General features: G+C 37.6%; 1 protein-coding gene and 1 long non-coding RNA gene across 3 annotated transcripts in view; one reads left to right on the forward strand and one right to left on the reverse strand.

The window, feature by feature from the left end:
- LOC110214689 (uncharacterized) overlaps window positions 1–27,874 on the reverse strand; it is a 129,801-nt gene that overhangs the window by 95,696 nt on the left and 6,231 nt on the right. The window lies entirely within an intron of this gene.
- Window positions 10,074–16,431, forward strand: LOC110214686 (myelin P2 protein). Its single transcript, XM_020995718.2, has 4 exons — window positions 10,074–10,291; window positions 13,508–13,680; window positions 13,923–14,024; window positions 16,215–16,431. Exons 1-4 carry the CDS (start codon window positions 10,219–10,221, stop codon window positions 16,263–16,265), a joined length of 399 nt encoding a protein of 132 aa, XP_020851377.2. The 5' UTR covers window positions 10,074–10,218; the 3' UTR covers window positions 16,266–16,431.

Raw genomic sequence — 27,874 nt, forward strand, 5'->3', positions numbered from 1 at the left:
CCTAGTTTTGATCTACCTCTCCCATGTTATTATCCATTTCCCCTCTTCCTATACTATCAAGGCAGACTGGCTTTATCTCTGTTCCTCATACATGAAAAAACTCATCTCCCTTCTTTCCACTTTTGTATTAGTTGTCACTCATGCCTGTAATGCACCCCAAGCTCACCTGGGCATTTTCTCTTCTCCAGATACCTTGTGAATCTCCTCTATGAATACATAGTCTAAAACAAGTGTTCTTTTGCGCCATATGTTCTATTGTCAACACTGTTGGACTGTGATGGAAGAGTTCAAGTGTTGTTGCTACCATTATGATAAAAAGCTTGATGGAAAAATCCTTGCAGATCTTTTCCATTTTTAAAAATTGTTGTCCATCTTCTATTTCCATCCTTACATCTTCTCTCAGTATATTCATTTAAAGATCTGAGAAGATGAGTTGATTTCATTTTCTTCTTTCCATCCCCGCCTCCCTCACCCTCAACAAATACCTTTCACCTATCTTAAAATGTAACATATCTATCTATCTATACTATTATCCTTCCAACAGGAAACATGGCAGGTAGGTAAGAAGAAACATGCAGGGACAGGTACGTTCTAGAAAAAATTAATCTCTTGGTCATGATAGTGATCATTACCCCAATAAACAATTTACTGAGCTTTTTCTATGTGATAGCTTTCATGACATTAACCATTAGTGAAAATTAGTGATGCCTTTTGATACCTTGGCACTATTGATTTGATTACTGCAGATAACAGAAATGGAAGATGACAGTAACCTCAAGGGATCTCAGAGGAACCAGTGCTGGGGACAGAAGAATAATTCATTATGACACTATGTGGCTTTTAGTCGTTCCCTTTTTCTTTTCTATAATATCATTGGCCCTACCTCTTTTGAATGGAACACTATACACAGCACAAACATTGTGATGGTATATAAGATCAATTTTTATGGAAATTATGTTGATGCTCTTGAACTATCTTTTCCAGTATATTTTTGGCCATTGTTCACTGTGCTTGCCATTATTCTAAAGTTAGAAAACTATTTAGATATAAGTTCATTTGGTTTAGAAGATTTCAAGAGTAATCATTAATAGGTCAATGTTAATTGATAGATCACCTGTAGGGTAACACAGGGATCTGTACTTGACCTTGTGTTATTTAATATTTTTATCAATAATTTGAGAAAAAAACACATATGGAATGCTCACCAAATTTACTTATGACATTAAGTGGAGAGATGTAATTAACAAAATGGATTGTAGAATCAGGTTTCAAAAAAATCTTTACATACAAAAGTATTTATTTGAATTCAAGATTAAATTCAATAAGGATAAATGTAAAGTCTAATACTTGGGTACAAAAATTCAACTTTGAAATACAAGATGGCAGAGGCATAGTTAGCATTTATTCTGAAAAAAGATCTGAGAGTTTTAATGAATTGCAAACTCAATATGAGTATACACTATGATGTGACAGCTCCCACTTCTCCCTACCAAAAATACAGTTTGGTCTTAGGCTGGTTGAGAGGCATAACTTCCAGGAATAAGGAAATGATAGCTCCTTTGTACTCTATATCATTCACACATCATCTGGAGTTTTGTGTTCAGTTCTGGGCACCATAGTTTAAGAAGGATAATGATAAACTGGAGGGTATCCAGAAGAGGATAGCCAGGATGGTGAAGGGCTTTGAGCTCAAACCATTTGAAGACTGGGTGAAGGAACTGGATAGAGTTGTCCTGGAGAAGACTAAGAGGGAACATGAGAGCTTATTTTCAAGTATTTGAAAGGCTGTCATGCAGATACAAGATCAAATGTGATATTTGGTCCCAGAGGATGGAACCAGAAGTAATGGGCAGCGAAGAAGCAAATTTAGGCCTGATATCAGCAAAAAAATTTCCAAAAATTTAGAGCTGTTTGGAAGTAGAATGGGTCACTTTGATTGATGCTAAGTTCAGAGATCTTTTTTTCATTAAATTAATTTTTTTCCTAGTATTTCCACACATACCCCCAACCTCCCTGCATGCTGAGAAGAAAAAAAAAGCTTTGTAACAAATATGGGTGGTCAAGCAAAACAAATTTCCTTTGGCTATGTCCAAATATGTGTGTCTCATTCTGTGTATTTGTTCATCATCTCTCTGTTAGGAGGTGAAGATCAGGCTTCATCAATGAGCCTCTGGAATAATGGTTGGTCATGCATTCATCAGTTCTTAAGACTTTCAAAGTCATTTAGTTTTGCAATATTGTTGTTATAGTCTAAATTGTTCTCAGTTCTAGAAAGCAATTTGGAAATATACTCCAAAAGTTACTAAATTGTAACCACAACCAGTCTATACTCCAAAGAGCTCAAAAAAACAGAAAAGAACCTATAAGTAAAAAATAAATTATTGAAGTTCTTTTTGTAGAGACAAAGTACTGGAAACTAAGGACATCTCCTTTCATTGTGGAATGGCTGAACAAAATGTGGTATAGGAATATAATGGAATATCATTGTGCTTTAAGAAATAATGAAGAAAATGGTTTGAGAGAAATCTGGAAATATTTGCATGAAATTCATTGAAGGTCTTCAAGGAGAAGCCAGAGGACCACTTTTAGATTATTTATGTGTATGAGATAGACTGGATGGCTGCTGAGGTTGATTCTAACTTTCAAAATTCTTTGATTCTTTGATTTTGTCAAGTTATAGCTATACTTATTCATCCTCTACAACAGTGCTGGCATAAAAGCTGCATTTATATTCATGGTGGTCGCCTTGCCTATGTTCATCATGAACACTCCAAGGTGAAATAATCAAGGGGCTCATGAAATAAATGTGTTTTTTTTCCTTTAGGCAAATGGGAAAATGGGTTTCACCAATACCTTTATTCAAAGGGAACCTGAGAGTCATTCTTCTATTTAGCTGCAACTGTTTTATGTCTTCTGGTTTCATTTACAGTAGAAACATCATTGTTGATGAGTTTCATCTCCTCTAATCATTGAATCACACCTAGAATATGATGAGCTAAATCAGTTTTGTAGTAGGTCTAAAAACAGTGACAACATCCCTGACAGAAGTGAAAGAGGTTGTATACTAATAACCTACTCAAAAACCTTGCACTTGTATATCATGGATGCTTTCTTTAAAAAGAGAATCAGAAGGTACTGGATATGGTGATCAATGAGTACAATCACAAAAAAAATTAGATTAACTATGTCTTAGAAAAAATGAAAGACTGGCTACCAGTGTGGGGTTCATTTCATAATCAGTTATCTGTGTGAAGTTAGACTACTGACTTGTTAGAGAAAAGGTCATGATTGTACCAAATTACAATAAAGGATAATTATGAGGGGGAAAAAATGTTGCATTCAGCTACAAGATCAACCCAACCTTTTAAAATAAATGATTAATTACAGAAAATAGGAAATGAATAAAAGTAATAACATTAGCTCTGATAATTGACATTTTTGAGGTGTTTAACCAACCTAAAACAAATGCTATCATAGAGGTCCAGAACCTAGAACTTGCTTCAGCCAATGAATAGCTGCTATTGTCAGAGACATAAGATCCAAAGGCAATACTAGTTTAGTGTAGAAATCTACTTATAAAATGTCGTAGAAATAATGACAAAAGATTACAAGCAGTGTTGCTTCACAAAAAAGCAAAAAGCAGTAAGGGGGAAATGAGCTTGTAGAAATCTTCACATGAAATCTAACTGAGTCAAATTATCCCAAAGCATTTATTGAAGAAATTAAAAGGAAGATAGATGGGCAATAGAATAGCTAATCTAGTATCTAGCTATTACTTTTCATCATCAGTGAGATTAAAACCATCACATTTGGACTCTATAGTAGTCAGAAAATTAAAGTGGAAATGATGGCTGGACTGACTCTCTCTCTCTCTCTCTCTCTCTCCATGTATATATGTATATGTATGTATGTATGTATGTATGCATATGTATGTATATATGTATAATCCATGTTGGAGGTATCAGGGTATCAGTTTTAAAGAAATTGGGAATCAATTTTGTTCCTAAATCAGAGAAAGGAAATTTCTAAAAGAATAAAAAATATCACATATAGTCTTATTTCCAAAGAAAGAATGACTGAGATGACATTAGTAATGAACAATGCAATGGCTATCCTCTCATTTCTATGATATCTCTATGAGAAAGACCTATCATGTAACAATGATATCCTTAACAAAAATGAGAAGGCAACAGGCAAATATTCAGAAATAATTCTATACAACAAACTTTAGTCACCAAAAAAGTATGAAGAATACAAGATCCTGCATTATTGTTGGTGATAAAGAATCATTTGACTTAGTAGAGCAAAATACAACTTAAAGACTCTAACAACATATGTGCGTATGTTAAGATAATACAAGCATCCTCTGTAGATGTAACACAAAATAACTTTGTTTAATAATCCTTTGATTACCAAATTTAAGAGAAAAAAGGTATAAAAAGGGACAAATGATCATCAAAGGGGATTACCAGTGTCGTGGAAGCTACCCTTCACAAAATTCAAGTGGAAAGAGATGGATGCCCTGTGCAAAGCGAGGTCCTTTACTTGCTCCTATTCCCATGCTTCACCATTGTGCTCATTTTTTCAGATCTTGGAATACAGCAAGTCTTCCTCAATGAGATATATGATCGCTAAAAAGAAATTGGCATAGCAACTATACAGGAAAGGCCAATTAGATGAAGGTTGCACTTTACCTCAATTATCACACTTAGTTTGATGCCAATATATTGAATTAACACATTGGTACATTTAAATTAGACAGCAAAAGGTCCAGAACTGGATAGGAGAATGAGGCAGTTCACAATCAGAAAGCTGTGCCTACCTTAAAGTTTTCTTTTTAATTTAACAAGAAAACAATTTTCTCTCCCACATTCTCTTATCATGGCAGGGGTGGGGGAGAGGAGCTTATAGCAAAAACGCATAGTCAAATAAAAAAAATTCCCACGTTGGTTATATCCCAAAAAATATTATGTCCCATTCTGCGCTCTAAGTCTATCCCCTTTGTGACAAGAAGTGGGTAGCATGTTTCATCACGAGTTCATGAGGCCTTTGGAATCTTGGTTGGATATTGTGTTTATCAGAGTTCCTAAATCTTTCAAAGTTGTTTGCTTTTACAACAGTTATTATTTTAGAAATTTTCCCCCTGGTTCTGCTCACTTCACTCTGCTTCAGTTCATACAAGTCTTTTCAGCTTTTTCTGAAGATGACTCCATTATTTCTTTTAACACAGTAGTGTTCCATCATATTTATATGCCATAACTTGCTCGTCTATTCCCCAACTGATGGACATCCCCCTAAGTTTCCTCTCTGTCATTGCAAAAAGAGCTGCTGTAATTATTTATGTATACAATAGTCATTTCCTTCTTCCTTTTATCTCTTTAGGAGTATAGGCCTACCAGTATGTACCCTAGTAGGGTAAGCAACAGTTAAATGACTTTTTGCACATAATCCCTTTGTACATAATTCTGCTTTTCAGAAAGGCTGGACAAATTCACAGTTCCACCAACAGTGCATTAGTGTAGCACTGGCAATGATGCCAAGCTGATTCCTGTTGCCAAGACACATTTTTAATGCCAATATTCTTTAGCTTTTACTATATAGCTGTGAATAATAAACACCACAATTTCAAATGAATCAAAATGCAAGCTACACACAAAGCAATGTGAAAATATATGGTGGGTGTAAGTAGGCTCCAGTATGCTCACTAATATTGATATATGTGCAAAATGTGTCATAAAAATCGCATTGTTCTGGTGAATGTTTAACGATAGGCTCTTTGCGGGTGGGGGGAAGGTAAATGCCGACGTGTATGTACCACCCACTTTTAAGTTTTATCTGCAGTATTAACATTTTCACTAACATTATCTTAAGTCATAATCAACAAAACAGTAAATCAATTTTTAGCATTTGCCAATTTCTACGGTGTAAATAAATACTTACACTGAAAATTCAACAATTGCCTTTTTCAGCCTCCTTTCCTGACTCCTCAACCATATTATGCTCTTAATTGTGGATGTCCCCCAAGGATTGTCCTAGGACTTCCCATCTTTTCTCTCAGTTGGTGACTGCATCAGCTCACATGATTTCAATTATCATCTCTATGAAGATGATTCCCAGGTCTTTATATCTAGCCCCAGTTCTCCATCACCAGTTTACTTATTGGAAATTTTCAACTGATTCTCTTACAGGCATCTAAAATTCAACAGGTCCAAAATAGCACCTAGCCTTCTTCCAAACTTCCCTATGACAGCCAAGAACGTTGTCATCTTTTCAATTACCAAGGTTCACAACCTTGGCTATTATCCTCAACTACTCACTCTCTTTCCTCCCACATATCTAAGCAGTTATCAAATCATGAAGTTTATTTCTGTATAACATGTATCAGATGTTTTCATTTCTCTCCTCTCACATAGCCACTGTTCTAATTCAGGCCTTTATCACCTTTCTCTGAGACTATTGTAATAGTCTCCTAATTGGTCCTTGGCCTCAAGCACCGCCACCTCCCCTCATTTCATTTTTTCCTCTACTTAGTTGCCAAAGTCATTTTCCTGATGTGTAGATCTGACCATCTGATGCCCCCTGCCCCAACCAATACATTATAGTAGCTCCCTCTTACAAGAATGTATGGATGAGTGGCAGTCTGAACCCATGGCGGGGATGGAAGCATGAATAAAATCATGAATACATTTGAAATACCAATATTTGTGATTATGTGGTGCTTTCTTACTCTCTAGCCCTCAAGGTCTCTATAAAGCTCACTTTGACATTCCTGGCACTTGCCAGGATAATCTAGATTATCAAACTATTAGAATAGTCAGATTCAGATCACTTGATCTTTTAAAGTAGGTGAATTCCCATGATGTCACATTTCAAAGAGATTTTGGAATTTATTATGGTCCATTTGAAATTAGAGCCAAGATTAAGGTTGGTTTCCATAGACTATTGTTCCTTCATTATTTTCCTATGAATCACTGGGAAAATGCCTTCAATTTCTCACTGGGTAGCCCAAGCCCATAAAGAGTGAACTCTAAAGAAAAAAGATACTTTCAGACTAAAGAAATAGGCAACATCTTGAGATTAGAAGTTTAGTCAGGAATCTTGATAGCCAAGTCCAAGTGTTATGACCATGGTAGAGTCACAATGTTTGGATCCTGCTTGATTGTAAAGATTTTTTTTCTTCTGTCTGGACTGTGATTTAATTCATTTAGGGAACTCCAAAGTGAGCAAAGTCCCTCTATCAATTCAGATCAGTAACTGTTCTGCCATTTACATTCTTAGAAAGTTGTATTTCATGGAGTCACTGAGAGGTTAAGTGACGTAGCCAGATATGTCTGAGTTAGGACTTGAATCCAAGTTATTTTCCCAGGACTTGCTCTCTCTCTACTATTCCATACTGAAATAAGAAGAGTGCTTTTTACCCCTTGGTACAGAAAGATAAATTTTTGAAATTCTCTTTATTTTCTTTTTCTTTCCATCTAACATCCATGAATGGCTATGACAGCTTTAAACTTTAAACACTCACAAGAAGCCAACATAATTCCAAGTACAGAATTTCAATTAAAAGGTCTCTTTTTAATGGTTAAGATTCTTAATTGTAAAATTGACTTAGTATTCTCCATCTCAGAGAAATGTACTGCTTTCTGGAACAAATGTGATTTCTAGGTGTTTAGCCTAACTAGCTTATGTGTTACACTGAGGGACTTTCTATGGGTCTATGGCCCAGTCATTGCCAACCTCTGTGGAAGCCTTTACTGAGAGTCAGCAACTTTTCTTTGATTTACTATAAAGGATTAGCTGTTTATTTCAGTCTTTGGCCTATTGTTTCATTCATTCAACAATTACAGAATTGACTGCCTACTGTCATGTTTTCAAAGCACTATCCTGTGTCCTGTGAGGTGATACAAAGAAGTATTCATAGAGCCTTAAAGTTGGAAGAGGCCTCAGAGGTCAGCTAATCCCATCCATACCCTAATCACGAATCCTGTCCCCCAAATTCCTGACTAGTAGTAAAACAAGGAGTTGAATGGGATGGCCCCTTCAGGTCTAAATCCTCTTATCCTAGTTATCCTCCACCTGGAGATCTCCAGAAACAAGGAGCTCACTTTCTCTCCCCCTCCTCTCCCTCCACCCAAATAGTTGTATTGGAGAGGAAGTTTTTGCTCTCAAGAGCATTATAATACAATAGGAGAGATGGCATGTTACAAATAACCACAAACTAGATAATAGACCATTGGACTCTTTTCCAGAATGAAATCCCACAGCTTAACAGCTACATAGGAAAAAACTTTCATTGAAATTGTAAGTCGAAATGGGAGAACAGTAAAAAAATTCCTTTTATAGGTTGGGTTTTTTTTTAGTGCCCTAATGTAGGTGAAAGTAACTACTTCACCAAAAGGAGAATGAGATTGTATAAAATATGAATGAATCCAACATGCTGATACCTAAAGTTTAATGACAGAATAGTGTAACAGGAGAGAGAGAGAGCAGTGATCATGAAGTCAGAAGAACTGGACTTGAATCCCACAAGAGGAAGAGAGTCTGTTCCCCAATTGCCTTCGTGAGAGGGTACTACTGGTTGGCCCATTTGGTGCCAGGCAATCCAGGCAATAGTGTGGGAACAGGTGCTTCCTAACTCCTTCTTCCTCCTGTACTCAATAGCTATGTGATTATGGGCAAGTCTCCAGGTCTCTGTTTGCTCATCTGTAAATGATCTCAAAAGTACTCCACAGCCCTGGCCAACAGTGATTCTCAGTCCAAGGTGAGGCAGGAGATATTACTACTATTTGAGTGCTATAGAGTGAGAAAGGAGATCAAAGGCTTCCCAATGGTATAGTCAGGGAAGTGTTCATGAAAGGCTTGGAATTCATCAAGAAGAATGCGATCATTTTCCAGATGAGAAAACTATGGCCCAGGAAGTTTATGGAATTTGTACTTAGGTCTCTTGACTTCCAAGTTCAGGGTTTTTTCCATTATAGCATGCTATTTCTAAGCTTTGAACTTACTTTCAGCAAGCATACCTTATCCAGGGGCGGGGAACCTGCAGAGCAGTCTCTTATCCTTGCACTTTTGTTCATACTGTTCTTTTCACCTGATGTTCACACTCTCTTGTAAACCCTTTGCAAACCTTAAAGGGTTATATAAATACTAGTCATTATTATTATTATCATCCCCACTTACTAAAAACTTAGACATCCCCAAACCATTGACCCACCTCCACCTCATATTCATGGCAAATAACCCAGATTCCTATTTGAAATTGAAGCCATCCAATGTGAGCCCCCACGACCCCCTTCATCCACCTCAAAACTTAGCAGTAGCCTCACCCATTTTCCCCTTCACCCCTGATTTAGTAGTCTGTGGAGAATATAAATGAGGAAGCAAAGTCCTGTAGGAAGCTGAAAAGTATGTGATCAAATGCACAAATGAGGAATACTTATTCCCCTGGGGTGAAAATCTTTGTGGGAGCTCTACCCTGTCTTAGGCCTGTTTCTTTGTCCTATATGGGAACATAGCTGGTATACGATACTTACTGCCCCCATTGTCTGCCCACTCTCCCCGCCTAGAAAATGTGAGTTATGTCAACAACTCCCTCCTTCACTAATGAATAACCCTTATAGTACTTCCTAACCTTTCTCTACCACAGCATATTTTAGGGACTTAGCTTTCTCCTTCTTCTTTTGTATCAAATTCTTGAATGTGGAGAGTTGGGATCTGGTGTCCCTGAGATGCCTCCAAAGAGATTTTCACTTATCCTCTCCCTCACTAATAATTGCATGCCCTGGTCTTGAATTGGACTTGTGGAATAGTATGGTTTTTCTAAACTATTAAGGGTTAGATAATAGAATTTAAATGTAGACCCAATCAAGTTTCTCTTTTTCTTTTTTCTTTTCATTTCCTTTTTTTTTAAGGACTTAGATGGCTTTTTTTTATTAAAAAAAAAAAGTACAAACCCTTTTCTAGAGAAAAATGAGATTGTGGGTGGGATTCTCTTTTGTGCCAAATGAATGAATGAGCAATGCTATGAAGTGGAGGCCTTTCATTGCCTGGCCCTGACACTGCCTTTCCCCATTGGATGCTGGTAGTAGTCACATGTCCAGAGCATCTTTGAAAAGATGCCATTGAAGCTGCGGCATTTCTCGCCATCCTGCCTCTCACTGAGAGCCGTGACTGACTTTCTTTTGCTAAGGTCACCATTCAGTGCCCAGCAGATCCAGCATCATGTGTAACAGATTTGTGGGTACCTGGAAACTGGTCTCCAGTGAAAACTTTGAGGATTACATGAAAGCTCTAGGTGAGGAATAATTTTGCAAAAAAACTTCTGCTTGAGGAGATCCTTCTTGAGAAAGTAAAATCACCTACCCCCTCATTCTCTGGGAGAAGTTGGATATGTGGGGGGAGGGGGGTTTGGGGTGGTGGCAGTTGAAGTGGAAAGCATAAACCATAGTATAGTGGTTTCTTGATTTGGTTCTTCGTTCTTTTTTTAATTTCAAAATTCTTAAAATGAAGGGGAGACTTTTAGAAACTTCATCAATCTACTCATCTTGTATTCTCATTTGTTGCTTGGATTTCTAGGGACCAACATACTCCAGAAGAGAAAAAATGGAAACAGAGTATAGAATGGTCCCACACTGAAGAGTCTGGTGTTTATCTAGGCGTAGATAAACTCTCTGAGTTAGATTGATTTTGTTTGTCAACTGTCTCTTATTCAGTACTGAAACTGTTTGCATAGGGGAATTCTTCTGGATTACTACCAACCTCTAGCAAAGACTACTTTTCTTTGTCCCCTCCACTGAGTTTCACATCATTGTCTCAGCAAATTGAGGCTTCCTTTGGTTAGCTAATTCCAAAGTGGAACAAGAAAGAGGTAAGAGGAAGTAAGAATGGAGATGAAGGCATAGGAGTAGAGAATACTAGAGGAGCAGTGAATCTGTCTTCATTCACTCTAATGTCTATCTTCTCCTTAAGGGTGGATGTTAAAACTAAATCAATGGCAGACTATCTATCCTGTAAGCTTATGTATAGATTTCTCACTTGGGATAAAATAACAAGTAAAGATCAGGTTTTTATCCATTATGCAGTGGCTAACACATATAATCTATGAGGGTTTTTTGTTTGTTTGTTTACTTCTAACCTCAAACCCAATTGCTTCATAGGATCATAAATTTACAGCTGAAAGGGGCCCTAAAGATCATTTAGTTTATCTGCTTCATTTCAGTCATACTAGAGATGGAAACCAATTGGTCACTGTTCACTTCATTATAACTTTACAAATACTGAAAGAAAATTTTTGCTTTACCTGCTTTATTATGTAAGTCTTGAGGGCACCCATTCTATTGGTCTGGGGCAAAATGTTGATACAGGTAGAGATTATGAGCACTGATGGCAAGGTCATGAATAGCAGCTGTAACAGTCTCAGAGTGCTTAAAAATGTTATCATGTAGAGGTCAGCTATTAACTCCAACTGGTATAGAGTCACTGGGATTTGAAAGTGACCTTGTTGGCACGGCATGGGCCACCTCTAAACTACTTACTCATCACCTTTTCTGTGGCTGTGCATCTTCAATTTTATAATAGAAATCAATAAGAAAACAAGATTTACTTGCCTAAAAGTCTTACACTCAACCTTTCCAAGACGCAGCTCTACTATGTCCCCACTAACTATCCCTGTAACTTTTTAAAGGACTAAAGTGCCCCGTCTCTGGCCCTTACTCTCCTACATGTTGTCTTCAGGGACTGTCTTTGTTTTATCTTTGAATCATCAGTGCTTAGCAAGATATTTAGCATGAAGGAAGTATGCAATTAATGATTTTTTTCCTTTTCTTTCCTTCCTTCTTTCCTTTCAGAAAGCAAGAGATACTTGAAGAGGTATAAGAAATAGTCAGGGGGCAGCTAAGTGGCACAGTGGATAGAGCACCAGCCTTGGATTCAGGAGGACCTGAGTTCAAATCTGGCCTCAGACACATAACGCTTACTAGCTGTGTGACCCTGGGCAAGTCACTTAACCCCATTACCTAGCCCCCCAAAAAAAAATTAAAAAAAAAAAAGAAAATAGTCAGGAAAAAAAGTTCTAACTCTGGTTCTCTAGCGTTTCTGAATGTATCTGCTCTCATTCTTATTCTTTTTCTTATCCTTTAACTGTGTGATTCTCTCCAAATTCAGTCCTTAGTCTTCTATTCTCTTATTATAGTCTCTCTTCTGAAAAACCTCATTAATTCTAATAACTTCTACGATTTAGTTGTATGATCTGGTCTGGTCACTCAGTGGCTCTGAATCTCAATTTCATCATCAGTGAGATGAGAGGGTTAGAAAAGTTGATGTCTCAAAACCCTTCCAGCTCTAACATTCTGGGTCCTTAACCTATATTAAGCCTTCTCTTCCTCCAGCCAAATAATTCTTGCCACTGGCCCTTTTGAACTTCATTCTGGTTGTTCTCACCTTTGCTGTTTTGCAATTTTAGATTTTTATGACCTAGTAATGAGTTATACATTTATATGGTGTTCCAAACAGCGTTACAGTAAAAATCTATACCAGGTGTGCTGTAGGAATGAACATTTTTTAGTTTCTTGATTGTCCTTCCATATAACCCTAGATATCACGAGACATAGTAATAATTATCAATAATAATAACAGTAACATATAGTTCTTCAAGGTTTGTAAATTATCTCATTTGATCTTTGTAATAATCATGTGAAGTAGGTGATATATGTATTATTATCCTATTTTAAACACAAAAGAACTCAGACTCAGAGATCCTCATGTTCACACAGCTATTAAGTGTTGGACGCTGGATTTGAACTCATGTCTGCCTGATTTTAAACCTAGCACTCTATCTACTTCTCTTCCATGTGATTGTCTTTTGAATTTGGGTAGCTTTATCTATCTCCATGTGCCTCAGTGCTTCTGATTCTACATTTTTTATTAGAGACAGTGCTTTGTACACAGTAGATAATAAATGGTTGTTCAATCAATGAAATAATTAATGACATAATCCAAGCAACAGGGTTTAACACTGGTTTCTTTACCTGGACTTATTTATCACTCACATTTTTTTCTCTCTCTTTGGGTGCTTTTAATTCCCACAGAGGGTATAAATCTGTCTCGGTGCAGTGAAGAACAGTAATTAATGTGAACACAGTCTAGAATTTTTTAAAACTTAGACTGCTCTGTACCTATTCTACTGAATTGTATTTATTTTTATCTGTAAGGGTTTTGAAGCCGACTGGTCTTCCCTTCACGTGCTAGGTTTCTGGAAACTCAGTTCATTCCTGAAAATTGTATTTTGCTGAAGGGATAGGGAAAAAATCCACAGAAATTATTTCCCTTTAGGAGATAAAATTTTGACAGGAATATTTCTTCCTTGGTGACATTATGATTTATGTCCAATCTACACCTGTAGCATCACAGAAACATTCACAAAAAAAAATAGGAGAATGTGATTACAAGCCTTGTCTTTTGAAAGAGCAAGTATTATTTCTGACAGTATAATTCTAACCTGTCTGATTTTCAGGGGTGGGTTTAGCCACTAGAAAATTGGGAAATTTGGCCAAGCCCACTGTGATCATCAGCATGAAGGGTGATATTATAACCATCCGGACTGAGAGTACCTTTAAAAATACAGAAATCTCTTTTAAGCTGGGCCATGAGTTTGAAGAAACCACAGCTGATAACAGGAAAACAAAGGTGAGAGGCTAACTATTTTCTACTGTGTCCTTTATTTACTGGAGGAGAGGTAGCAAGATCATGTCTCCTTCCTGTTGTCCATACTAATTACTTCGAAATTCATCCAAAGGGAAGTCTTCATTTTGCTCAAGAACAGTATGTCTTGGGTGACTTACCCTGTGGCAGTGACTCAGTATAGGATAAATTGTCTCTTTGTTCAGCTCAATTCCAAGCAACCCAATTATGTGATTGTGTCTCTGCAGACTACTATAACCTTAGACAGAGGAGCACTGAATCAAGTTCAGAAATGGGATGGCAAAGAGACTACAATAAAAAGAAAGTTGGTGGATGGAAAAATGGTGGTGGTAAGAGTGCTTTCTTATTCCTGAATACTGAAAAGAGAGAATTGAAAATGATGAATTTTAGCCATATGACATCAAGGATCTGGGATTTTATTGGAGTGGAATTTCTCTCCACTCTCCCAGATCATTGCCCAACTAAACCTTTAAATCTTAGAAAATTGCCTGGTTCTTAGAGAGGTCAGGTGACCTGCACAGAGTTTGTGTCAAAGGCAGAATTTGAACTGATTTTCTTGACTCCAAAATGAGCCCTTTCTTTACAATGCTGTGTTGTTGTTTCTTAGTCATTTATTTATCAAAATACACTTTATTCTTTGAAATATAGAAGGGAAAGACTCATACAAATGGGTGAGGACAAAGTCAAATATTAAGACAGAGTTGTTTAACAAAATCACAGCTCATATAGACAGGGCCACAGCTAAAATACTTAAACCATTAAGATCATCCTCTCGGAGGACAGTCCCCACAAATCCTCAAGAACAAGAAATAGAGGAATCACAGTAAAGAAGCTTCGGACTAGGTAGCCTCAAGTTTCCTTCCAAGTTTGAGGTTCTCTGACCTATTACAAAATAAGGTGAGCACAGATAAACCTCACTAATTTGGGCCCATTGAGGGGAGGGTGATGCTGAATTAATAAAAAGTCTGAATTGTAGAATATTCAAAGAGAAATACAGCTTCTTTCACTTTCAAGACATTTCATATTCTATTACAAAGACTAACAAAGTGTTGGCCAGTTGAGGTCACTGGAGACCTGTCATAATGACCAGAGAAGAATGATGAAACAGACCAGATAAGGTGGTTCATAAAGCCCCATCTAACTGGAAGATTTTGTGATTTTTATGATTAGAGATTATCTTAAATATCAAATGTTAATGTGTTCTTTTTTGTTCTTTAGGTTGCATTAAAACTTGTTTTACAATATTTGTTGGCTTAGTAAAAACCCTTTTCAACAGTTTTCTGCTCCCTAAACTTGATTGCCTATTCTCAGTACTGCCTGACCACTGTGTAGCATTTGACAAGGGGAACCACCTTCTCCTTTGTGACCTACATGATGCTGCATTGTATGACTCTTACTTTTCTAATCACTCATTTTATGTATCCTTTTAAATGTTGCTTCTGTCTCCCAATTTGTAAATGTAGACATTCCCTATGGTTTTGGCCTCTTCCATCTCATTTTTTCTCTCTATGCTTTCTCTCTCTCCTTTGACCAATTCTTCTACTATTCTGGATTCAATAGCATGCCAATGTGGATTCTCCAAAATTGATAGATTGATGCATGATCTTGGGCAGGTCCTGTTCTCCCTGGGTCTCATTGCTGACACACTAATTTTTCCAAACCACACTTTGATTGGGTCAGTCCACTGTTTTAGGGCATCTAGCATCTCCCAGCTGCCTGACGAACAAACCTCACATTCTTTCCTTAGCCCATCATTTAAGGCCTTCCACAATCTGGCCCCATCCCCTCCTTCTTTCCTACTAGAATACTCTTCTCATTATGTTAATCCACTGAAACTCCACCTACCTTTCAACTCAGCTCAGTTGCTACCCATGTCATGAAACTTTTTGCTAGTGCCCTACCTTTACCAAATATGATATAGTATTCATAGGATAATAGACCTGAGACTCAAAGGGATCTTAGAGGTCAACTAGCCCAGCCTTCTCTTTAAAAACAAAAAGCCAGGGAAATGAGGTCTAGAGAGGTTTAGTGACCTGCCTAAGGCAGTATAACGGAAGTAATGGAGCTTGGATTTAAACCCAGATGCTTTGACTTCAAATCCAGCATTTTACTACTTTATCCTGCTGCTTCTGAACTCCTACAGCATTTTTCATACCTCCTTTATGGCAATTACCACATTCTACTGTCTCTTGTTGATAATTTTGTTGTTTTATGTTTTCTACTAGACTTAAAACTCCCTGCAAGGAACTTTTTTTCATATTTGTATGACCCAGGGCATCAAACATGGTATTTTACATAAAGTAGAGGCTCAATAAATATTTATTGATTGAATAAATGAATCAAAGGTAAATTTCAACTCATCCAAAGATTTTAAAAGTCTAAATGATTGATTTCAGACATAATGACCCTTTATTGACATTTAAATTTGAACCTAGGTTTTAAAAATACCTATATTTGACTATTAACAGTCTGTGATTTGGTCTGGATTTTGGAGACTCACTCTATCTCTTTTCTTCTAGGAATGCAAGATGAAAGGGGTTGTTTGCACTAGAATCTATGAGAAAGCATGAGAACGCTCAGTCTCCTCACTCAGATGGAAATCTAAGCCAGACTAGATCAATAAGCCAAGCCTGATGCTGCTGCTTTTTTGCTCTTTTCATTTGTACCGATCAGGAAAATGACTAAACTGTGGAATTGTATTTAAAAGCTGGATTGTAACTAATTTAAACTGCCATGGTCATCAAGATCAAAGCAATCCATCGTGTGGGTATGTTCATTGCATTTAATCTAGTAGCACTAGTTAGGCTCAAAGGGTTGAGTACATCACTTAATATACTTGGAAAGTCTTACTCTTACCTATGATCTCTGTGATGGATCAGAAATGATGCCAATAATCAAGATTTCAATTAAACTATAGCTCAGCTCATACAGTTAGGAGCGTGCAGTTGGTTACAGACTAGTTACCATTATAGATTCAAGTTCCTCTTACAGGGCTTCAAAGAGCTACCTTAGTTTCCAGATCTCAAAAAACAGTCTAGATAGCAGATGAATCTGGTTTAATCACAGCATTAAAAAAAATGCAATTTGTCTCTTTGGATATAGAGACTCTAGGTCTTTGTCACCTAATCAAATGAGGTTTATTACAATAAATAAATAAATAGCTCTCCAATGCAATGAAATAAGTTAAATAATCTATAATTAATAGTTGTTAATTAATCCTAATATCAGCTTTCTTTGCCAACCGATTTGTTTTGGAAAGTGAAAAAAGTGAAAAAATAAATTCATTAGAATTCCAGAAAGCCTTTCATAAGTACTTAAAAAATTCCAACGTACCATTATTTCATTACTGTGTTTACTCCCTTCACCAATGTAGTCCATGTACCCTCCAAGTCTTAGTAGATTACTTGGCAGCTTCTTTGGTCAAATGAACTTCTTGCCTAGGAGCCACCTTTCTCACCTTGGGCATCTCAATATTAACATAGGTTGGTCCTCCAGGTGATAGATGCCAACTTGTAGCCTTGCTGCTTCTTAGGACGTGTCACACCTTGTGTTTTGAGAAACCAAGGTGATCTCTGTGAACTTTAATGGAGGAATAAATATATAGTTCCTTTTTCCCAAATTCAAGTTTACTTCTGTTAGATCCCTTAGCTGACTGTATTAACAGTTTCTTTGTTATGCTTTAGTTTTATATACAGATGGGCATTTTTTACCTTTTCATTTATTTTCCCTTCTGGCCCTATCCTTTGCAATAAATTTCTCTTTTCTAAGAATGATAACTTCTTTCAAAATCTTGACATCCTGTTCTTCTTTGACCTCAAAAAAGTGCAACCAATGGCCTACCCTTGGGGCCCTAAGGAATCGACCCTCATATCTAATCAGAACTACCTATCCATGGATTTCAGAAAAAGATTTCAGAACTCTGTGGCAGTTGCTTTTATGTATCACTGGGATATTAGGCAGACAAGTATCCATGGGGCGTCACTAACCTCGTCTGGTTTTAGTTTCTATCAAAATAAGCTCATTAAAGGGGCAGAGTGAAAAGCAACAATGCCATTTTCAGAGGTCAATGGTAATCATAATTTCCTACTTCGGGAATTCTGTTCGTTAATAAAAGTCATTACTCTCTTATGGATTGTTTTGGCTCGTTTATTCAACACAAAAGTCATAGGAAATCCTCCACTCTCCCCCCTTCAGAACAGGAAAAATGAAACAGCAGAGATTATGAGGGCAAGAAAAAGTCACTGATACAGGTGAAATATCTCGCTCTTTAAGAAAAGAGACTTTAGATATCTGTTCACTGCAGCTATAAAGCAGGAGAAAAAGAAACTGAAAACGACATGCTTTAGTATGGGTTTTTAGTAAAAATTTCAAAAATGTTATTTAATCTGCATTTTCCTTCAGAGTCTTAACTGCAAGCTACTTAATGTCCAGTAGTGACCATGATGACAAAGACAATGACCTTTGTTGTACTTCATTTCATTTGATCCTTTCAACAGCCTGTGAGGTGGTGGAAGTATTATATTTCCATTTGAAATATGGGAAAACTAAGATTCAGAAAGTTTAAGTGCATAGCCCAAAGACATACAGCTAGTAAGTGTGGAGTCAGGACTGGACCTCAGTTTTTCTATGGTTCCAAGTTCAGAGTTAATTTCATTAATTGAGGCTAATTGATCAGAACTTAGACTAAGGAGCAAGTCATAAGATCTTAGAACTGATAATTTTTTTAAAATGAAGCTCAGGAATAATAATAACAGCTGTCATTTACAGCCTAGAGTGTTTCAAGGTTTGCAAAGTACTTTTCATATGTTATCTTGTATGATTCTCATCATAAATCCTATGAAATAGATGTTCTCATGCCCATTTTCCAAACAAGTAAACTGAGGTTGACAAATTAACGAATTTCACCCATGGAGGAACTCTGCCTCATAGGGATTAGAGTCAGGATTTAAACCTAAGTCTCACCTTAATCCAGTTTCAACATTCTTTACATTGTATCCACTGCCCTTCCAAGATAAGAAAAGATCACATCACAAGATCACAGAGAAATGTTAATAATAGGTAAAGATTATATAACACTTTAAGGTTTGCAAGAAAAATTACATAAATTATCTCATTTGATTCTCACAACAACTTGGTAAAGTAGTTTTTAAAAATTATCTCTATTTTGTAGATAAGGACACTCAGGCTGAGAGAGGCAAAGTGACTTGCCCGGGGTTACACAGCTAGTGTCTTCAACCCAAGTTTCTCTGAGTTTGAGCTCCCTGTTCTATCCATTCTACCATACTGCCTCCCAGAAACGTAGTATCAGATCTTGAAGGATCCTTGTAGGCCATCTGGTCTAACCCCAATATTTTATAGATGAAGAAACTGAAACCCCAGAAGGTTAAGTGACTCATCCAAGAGAACTCAAGCAGTAAGAACCACAAACAGAATTTGTACTTGAGCTGGATGGCTGAAATCTTTAATTCTAGAGCCTATTTATTTAATAACCAAAATTAGGGAATCTTTGCCTTGAGGACACAAGTGGCCTTTTAGGTCCTTGGGTGCAGAAGATTTGTTCTGTGAAGTTTGAATTCAGTCAAAGGGCTGCACTTGAGGACCTAGAGGGACACGTATGGCCTCGTGGGCCCAGGTTCCCCACCCCTGCTCTAGGAGAATAAAACCATAGACTATTAAACATAGTAACCTTCTTAATTTTCCCCAGCTCTGTTGATAACCACAGAATTTTACAGCTGGATGGGAGCTTAGAAATCTTTCAGTGGTCTAAGTCCTCTTGTTTTATGAATGAAGAAACTGAGGATTAGGGAAGGACCTGACCAAGGTCACCAATCTAGTTTGTGGCGTGTTGGAAACTAGAATGGAAGTCTCCCGACTCCCAGCCCCATACATTTTCCGTTACCTCTTTGACATCTTTGACCTGCCCCAAACGCCCTGAACTTTACTAAGGATGATTCCCACCCTTCCTCCTCATAAGCTGTTATTCTTATTTTGAGGCCTTATTAATTTGATTATTTTTTAAAGTTCTTTGTTACTGACATGATTAATATGACTTCCTCTGGCCACATATCTTTTTGCATCAAAAAAATGGGATAAGGGATGTGATAGGTAGCATTTTCATCCTTACTGTCAAATAATGTGGAGTGAGAGGTCATTAGACCAAAAAGGAAGCAAGTGTTCTTGTCCTGAAATCAAATGTCAGAGTGACCAGAAGTACCTAGCTCAAGCCAGGAGGAGAGACGTAATCAAGGTCTTTGTTAGGGAAGCAGCTCATTACTACATATCCTTGCTGTTTCAATGACAGGCATCAAAATTGGCTACTAGCCATAGCTCAGCAGATGGGAAAATGAGTTTTTAAAAATAACAAAATGTAGACCAATAGGGAAAACAGAATTAGAAAATATAAATTCCACCAAAGCCAGGCTGAGTAGAAATTATGCTAGTGTTGGATTTGGGAAATCAAGTTAAATAGTTTTGTAATTTTACGATGAGACTAATGTTTGACTGTGTCTTTCCCACATATTGTCCATTTTGAAAATTAAACAAACAAACACATTAAAAAGGGTAGGCATCTTTACATCATTCACACAGGAGTTATACTGCTCGCCATTTTCCTTAAGAGGTACAGTACACAAGGATGGATGGCCAGAGGTCATTTCTCCAACTAGCTCTTTTGCTAACACTGTCATGTATCCAGTTGGAGGGTTTACATTGGAAGCTGTAATGTCAACATTCAGGGAGAAATAGAGTCTCTGCCTAAGATGCCTTCACCACATCCTATTTTAGGGCACAGACCATTCTTTGTCAAAGTCTCCAAGTTAATGTAGCCTTGGTAGAAAAGCTCGTACTCCAGAGGAGCAGGAATTTGCATGATTTTTAGCCTCTTCTTCTCACTGAAATGTATGTAAGGAGAAGATGACTCAGAAAATCAGTACTAAAATGCAAACCTTTCAATTCCCAACTTTCTGGGTTGGAATTCTGGAAGAATGTAGCACAAATTGTCTTATGTGAAATGAATAGGCTAGAGGTTCCCAATCTGGGGTACACGTACATCTGGAGGGCAAGAGTAGCTTGTCAGGATGTTGTGGACAAGATTCGTTAAAAAAAAAAACTAACTAACAAACTATATTGTCCTATTAAAATAAATTAATCTATTTTATTTCTTATGTGCATATGCATAGCAAGCACTAAAATTTATTTTATTTCATGCTGAAAAGGGGGCGTGGGAAGATTTACTGAGAGGCCAAGCGAATAAGGACAGAAGAGGTGGGAAACCCTAGAACGCGTAGTATCTGTCCTAGTATTAAAAAGTCAACATCCCTGCTGGCATTATGGTTGCCAGGGTTGTGATACCAAGGCCAAAGCTCATCATGCTCTCGAACTCTGTCTCATCTTATCTAGCAGGAGAAGAAAGGAAAACAGCTTTTGGTATTAGCTCCTGTAGAAACAAATAATCCTGGCCTCAAGATTATCACTTTATTATGTGTTACAAGTTCTGTGCTTCATTGAAATCCAATTTTGACTGGCTTTAAGCAAATCCAAGCTTAATATTCTTGGTTTAAAATTTAAAAATATACAAATTAGTGGGTGATTATTAGTAAACAGCAAAGTATAATGGAAAGAGTACTGCATTTGGCATCAGAGGAAATGAGAAGAACTAGGTTCAAATTCTGGACCTTGGGCAAATCATCTTTTCTAGGCTTCAGTTTCCCATCTGTCAAATGAAAGGGTCGAATTAGATGGCCTTGAAGGTCCCTTCCAGCCCTAAATCTACCCTGAACTTTAAGAGAAGATTCACAGTGAAAAAGCATCCAATCATAGGTCTAAAGAGCTAGAGGCTACTTTAACTCCTTCTTCAATGCACCTCTGGGCAGCTAGGAGGCGCCTTAGTGAACAGAGCACCAGGCCTGGAGTTAGGAAAACTCATCTTCCTGAGTTCAAATCTGGTCTCTGTCACTTAACCCTGTTTGCCTCAGTTTCCTCATCTGTAAAACAAACTGGAGAAGGAAATGGCAAACCACTCCAGTATCTTTGACAAGAAAACCCCAAATGGCATAACAAAGAGTGGTCACAAATGAAACGACTGAACAACAGTTGAACTCCTATCAATTTATAAGTAGGGCAGCAAGGCCCGGAAAAGTTAATTAACTTGCACTAGGTCATAGAGCTAACAAGGAGAAGAGTGAGAATTTGAACCCAAGTCCTTTGACTCCAGGGGCAGTGCTTTTCCCACCCTCTGATGACGGAGTTGCCTCCTTCTTTAACTAGCTTTTCCCTCTACTTGCTACATGACCTCAGACAAACCATTTAACCTGTCTCTGCCTCAGTTTCTTGCATAAATTTGAGAAATTTGAATATGATAATCTCTAAAGCCCCCTTCAATTGAATTTAACAAACATTTGTTAAACACCTATGATGTTCAAAGTACTGTGCAAAGAACTAATGAAGATGAAAAGCTCAGATAAGACTGAATTAAGGCTAGAAATGCTTTTAAAGATCTTCCAGTTCAACTCCCTCTTCACTGAGGATGCAGGCTCAGAGAGGCAGCGTGATTTTCCTAAGCTCATACAGGTAGCAAGTAACAGAACCAAGATTCAACCAATTCTTTCTCCCTTGGTGCTAATGGACCAGTTCCAACACAGTTCCTTTGCAACATACCATTGAATATGGATTCTTATGGATAGAGAGAAAATTTAAGATCTAGTGTCTTAATGAGCTGTAAGAAACTAAGCATTATCAGTGTGATATGGCTGCCAGGAAAGTTAAATCTAAGGCTGCAATTAAGAGAGATGCAGAGTCACTGGGAATTGAAGGTCAGTGACTGCCAGCAGATATGCAACCCTTCAGTGCCTGCCTTCATGAGTTTTGGGGAGTTTCTGTGTGTCTTTTTACTGAGGAGGCAGACACAGCTTCTTCCCTTCCTTGTAGAAAGACGTGGGAGCAGAAATCTCAGAATGAGGGGTTAGCAATGTGCCGGGGTGCTACTTCCTCAAAGCAGCAGCTGTGGCCACAGAGCTGTGGGCTAGTCAGCTCTCTGGAACTCAGCCTCTTGGATCCTAGCACCCCACTAGACCTTTCCATTTGCCTTTCTTATAAGCCTGGTTCTGTAAAGACAGTCAAATCCATTACATTTTACAACTTATATAAAGAACCTGTGAAATTTCTTAGAAGAATCACTGACATGTATTACAAATTGTTTTAAATTTTGCAAAGCATCTTATATACACTACTTATGTCAATTTATTTAATTTTCAATTTATGAAACAAAACAAGCTTAGATAGGCATGGAAAGACTTGCACGAAATGATGAAGAGCAAAGTGAGCAGAACCTAGAGAACACTGTATACAGTAACAGCAATACTGTTTTGAGAATGACTTTGAATGAGTAAGTTATTTTGACTATTATAAATGCACAAATTAAAAAAAAAGACTTAGAAAAGAAGACAGTATCTGCATCCAGAGAAAGAACTGACAAATAGAAGTATGTATAGAATAATTTTACATATGTGGCTATTGTTTATTAATCCAATATAGAGCTAGAATGGATTGTAAAATCAGAAGAACAATCCCTTTACTAGTCCCTAGGACTGGTCACTTAAGCTAGTAAGCGGCCTTGTCTAGATGTAGGGAGACAAGTTAGGTTTTTCCCTGGTCAAAATAGTGTACTAAAGTAGTCTTGATTTTACTGTTGACAGAAATACACAATAAAGATGGGAGTACAGCAATATGAGAGAAGAGCAATGACATTTTGGGGCTAGTTTAGTACATGCTAAACCCTAGAGGATCGGAGGAATGTCTAAGGACTAGGATCTTACACAGATTTGGGGTTGAAAATTGCTTACCATTTCGTTAGTTGATGTTTAATGCCCTTAACTTGCCACTTTCAAGGAGAAGTTGTAGTTATACTACCCTAACAGATGGAAGCCACAATTACCTTAACAAATGAGCCCAGAAGCAGGTTTCAAGGAGCCATATTCAGTACTGCCTAGCAACCATCAGTCACCAGATGACCACCCGAGGCCACCAGAGAAATGTTCGCTATGGTAATACCAGTGAAGCTGTGCACCCCAGATGTTACTATGTCAAACAGCCACAAGAAAAATGGTGGAAATTTCAGATCAATGCATCCTGGGGACACACCAAACTTAGAGAGTCCAGAGAATGTGATGACATCTTTAGAAGATACCATTGATCTTGCAATGCTATAATCAGAAGACATTAGAACAGAAGTTTCCTACATAATCCTTTTTTGTTCTTCTTCATATGTTGAAATGTTTGTGTTTATTGACTTTTTTTATGGTTCATAACAATAAATGAAAATTTTTAGAGCAGAAAAAAAAGCTAACCTATTTCCCTTCTGCATCTTTCCCCTGTCTATAATTTTAACAGGCCACAAAAGCCTGCATTTCTTTGGCCTGAGTGTCTGTGATCAGGGCAATATATAAACTGACTTTGAAATGTTAGAAATGCGCTATATACTAGAATGTGCCTGCCAAAAGATGACTGACTGCCTCTATGCCATATGAAAGAGAGGGACCTCTGTTGGGGTACTTAAAGTCCCAGATATTTTATGCACTATTAATAAATTAATTAATTAATGTATTGTTACAAACTCAGATGAACCACTGAGGTTGGCATTCTGATCCAAACAATGAATCAATTGGTTTAGCCCAGTCAGTATCATAAATACACATGAAAAATTTCCCGTGTTAATAGAAGTTGATATTTGTCACTTCCTAATTTTTAGCAAAACCAAAGTTTCACTGGTTTTTCTCAAAAAGTGTGTTAGGCTAGGAAGCAACTAAAAATCAAAGGGTGACTTCTGCTTTTTGTATTGGCTTACCCTGGTGATTGACAGCACTCAAACCTCAAACTGAGAGAAAAAAAATTAATTCAGTTTTTGTTGCTAAGTCATATTTCAGTCATGTCCAATTCTTCGTGACCCCATTTGGGGTTTTCTTGGCAAAGATACTGAAATGATTTGCAACTGAGGCAAACAGGGTTAAATGATTTGCCCAGGGTCACACAGCTAGCAAGTGTCTAAGACTGGATTTGAAGTCAGGAAGATGAGCCTTCCTGACTTCAAGACTAGCACTCTATTTACTGCTCCACCTAACTGCCCCTTTAATTCAATTTCACAGACTCTTATTAAGCATTTATTATGTCCAAAGTACAATAATAGATGGAGGATATGAAGATGACAGACAGATTCCTACCCTGACAGTTTCCAATCTATTGATGGGATGGAAGGAACAAAGACATGTATAATAAAGTTATAATACAAATTAAATTGGCATTTAGGAGGAGTCCAACAGACTGCTCTGAATGATTCAGGGAAGGAGGAAACACTTTGGTTCTAGCTTGAACAAGTACATAGAAGTACATAGAAGGCAAGGTGAGAACCTCGTATTCCTAGTATTCTAGTTGAGGAAGGGGTGAGGGGAATAAAATGACTGAATTGTAAAGACTCTGAATTTCAATGGGTAGGTGATAGGAGCCATGGCACCCAAGATTTTCAAGCCAAGGTGTGATATAATCAGATTTATGGGCTTGAGATTTGTATCCTCGGATCAAGGATTAAAATATGGGTGTGATAGGCTCTTGGCCAGAGCCAGACAGGAGATTATGATCAGCTATGGGCAAGCTAGAGTTTAAGACTTCTGAGAGGAGCAATTCTAAGTGAAGCTGAGTCCCTGTGGAAGCCTACAGGTACAGTGAAGTCCTGAAAGTTGAAAAACTGGGACTCCAGAGGATTGGAAGAGCTCAAAAAAGCATGAACTTCGGCTTCCTGGGATAAATAATTGAAAATTATGAAGGATTTCACCCCAAATCATTCATCCATCCTTAGCTTTAATATCATTTCCCATTGCTATTATACTTAATGGGATAAATACCATTTCCTTGTGATAAGTAATCAGCCAATAAGCATTTATTAAGCTCACAGAACTCTGTGCTGGACACTGTGTTAACATCTGAAGACAGCAAGAAAGTCAAAACCAGTCCCTGGTCTCAAGGAGTTCGTATTCTAATGGAGCAGACAATGTACCACAACTGTGTACCAACAAGCTACATTCAAGACAAATTGGAAATAATCAGCAGAGGAAATGCACTTGAATTAACAGAGATGGAGAAAGACTTCTAGCAGAAGGTAGGATTTGAGTTAGGACTTGAAGGAAGCCAGGAGATGAAGATGACGGAGAGAACTCCAGGACAGGAGCACAGACATTATTGATTTATTTGTGCTAAATGGGCAGAAGAAATTGAGAAGTGAGATTTGGAAGGATTATAAATTTCAAGCTGGATGGGAACTTGGAAGGCCATCAACTCCAAATGTCTCATTTTGTAGACAAAGCAACTGAGGCTTAGAGGACTTAAGTAACTTGTTCAGGCACCTTGGAGATACTATAATTCAATTTCCTCTTCATAGTTGAGAAAGCAAAGGCTGGTGAGGCTCAAGTGGTTTGCACATGGTTATGAAGCTAGCGTGTAGAAGAGCTAGGAATATTTGTGGTCAGCTGTAGTCATAGAATCATGTGTCCCAAAGGGGGAAGGATCTTAAAGGTCATCTGGTCCAACCTCATCACTTTAGAGATGACACAGTTGCATCCAAGAGAATTTGATTGACTTGCCCTAAATCTCAAAGGTTGTAAGTAAGGGAACTGAGTTTGGAACTTGGATGTTCTCCAGCTCATTTTACAGATGAGGAAACTGAGGCAAGCAAGTTTAATGACTTGCCCAGGGTCACATAGCTAGTAAGTGTCTGAGGTTGGCTTTGAACTCAGGAAGAGGAGTCTTCCTGACTCCAGGCCCAGTAACTACTGTACCACTTAACTGCCTTCTATAAAGTACAAGATACAAATACATAACATAGCATAGTATAGCATAGCAGATAGAGATCTGACTTTGGGATAAGAAAGATCTGGGTTAAAATCTTACCTCTGACACATACTAATTGTGTTATCCTGAGTGAATAATTTAACCTTTAAATTCCACTCCTCATATAAGGTGTACTGATAAATGTTTAACAATCAGCTCTCAAACAAATAACTTGAAACCCGCTTTTAAGTTTAATCCTCATTATTAACATTTATTCATCGCTTTCTTAAATCTGGACAATCCACAGTACAATAAATCAAACTCTGATTTATATTGTTTCCCAGTTTCCAGGGGCTCATGCTGAAATTTAACAATTGACTCTCATTGTCCAGTAGGAGCTGGCTTCAGCATGTCCCCGACTATAAGTTATAGATAAATTGCAAATTAACGCCATTTTGGGGTTGGGGAGGGAGTTTCCTTACTGATAGTTCCCTTTACTGCTGAAAACACAGGTACAGACCAAAAACCAAAGTTAAAAAAAAAATAGCTCTCCTTAAAATGGAAGCAAATTCTACCTCATAGAACCATAGAATTTCAGACTGAAGGAAATCATCCCACCCCACTATTCGAGTACTATCATGGTGCAATGCAAAGAACACTGACTTTGGCATCAGAGGAACCAGGTTCCAATCTCAGTGCTCTTACAATCTTTGAGATTTAGGGCAAGTCAATCAAATTCTCTTGGATTCCACTGTGTCATCTCTAAAATGAGGGGGTTGGACCAGATGACGTTTAAGGTCCTTCCCCTTTTGGGACACGTGATTCTATGACTACAACTGACCACAAACATCCCTAGCTCTTCTTCATGCAAGCTTCATAACCATGGGCAAATCACTTGAGCCCTACCACGCTTTCATTCCTCAACTATGAAACAGAAATTGAATTATAGCATTCTAAGGTACCTGAACAAGTTATTTAACTCTTCTCAGCCTCAGTTGCTTTGTCTATAAAATGAGGCATTTGGAGGCTCCCATCCAGCTTGAAATTTATAATCTTTCCAAATCTCACTTCTCAAATTCTTCTGCATATTCAATACAAATAAATGAATAAAGATATGTCTGCCCCCCTGACCTGGAATTTTTTTAGGAGACTCAAGAAATAACCAACATTAAAAATATGGAAAATTATTTTGAACAATACATAATATTGTGGCAGCCTACCAAAACTCTATAGTGAAGATGCCAGGAGACCTTCAGGGCTAAATGTGAATGGCAAGAACAAAGCTTCCGTCTCCCATTAAGGCAAGATGTACTAGGGTCCCCTGGAGGACACAGGTTAAATAGTCATAAAGTCACGTGTGTAAATG

Source organism: Phascolarctos cinereus, unplaced genomic scaffold (assembly GCF_003287225.1).
Source record: "Phascolarctos cinereus isolate Bilbo 61053 unplaced genomic scaffold, phaCin_HiC Scaffold_4;HRSCAF=312, whole genome shotgun sequence".
NCBI lineage: Eukaryota > Metazoa > Chordata > Mammalia > Diprotodontia > Phascolarctidae > Phascolarctos > Phascolarctos cinereus.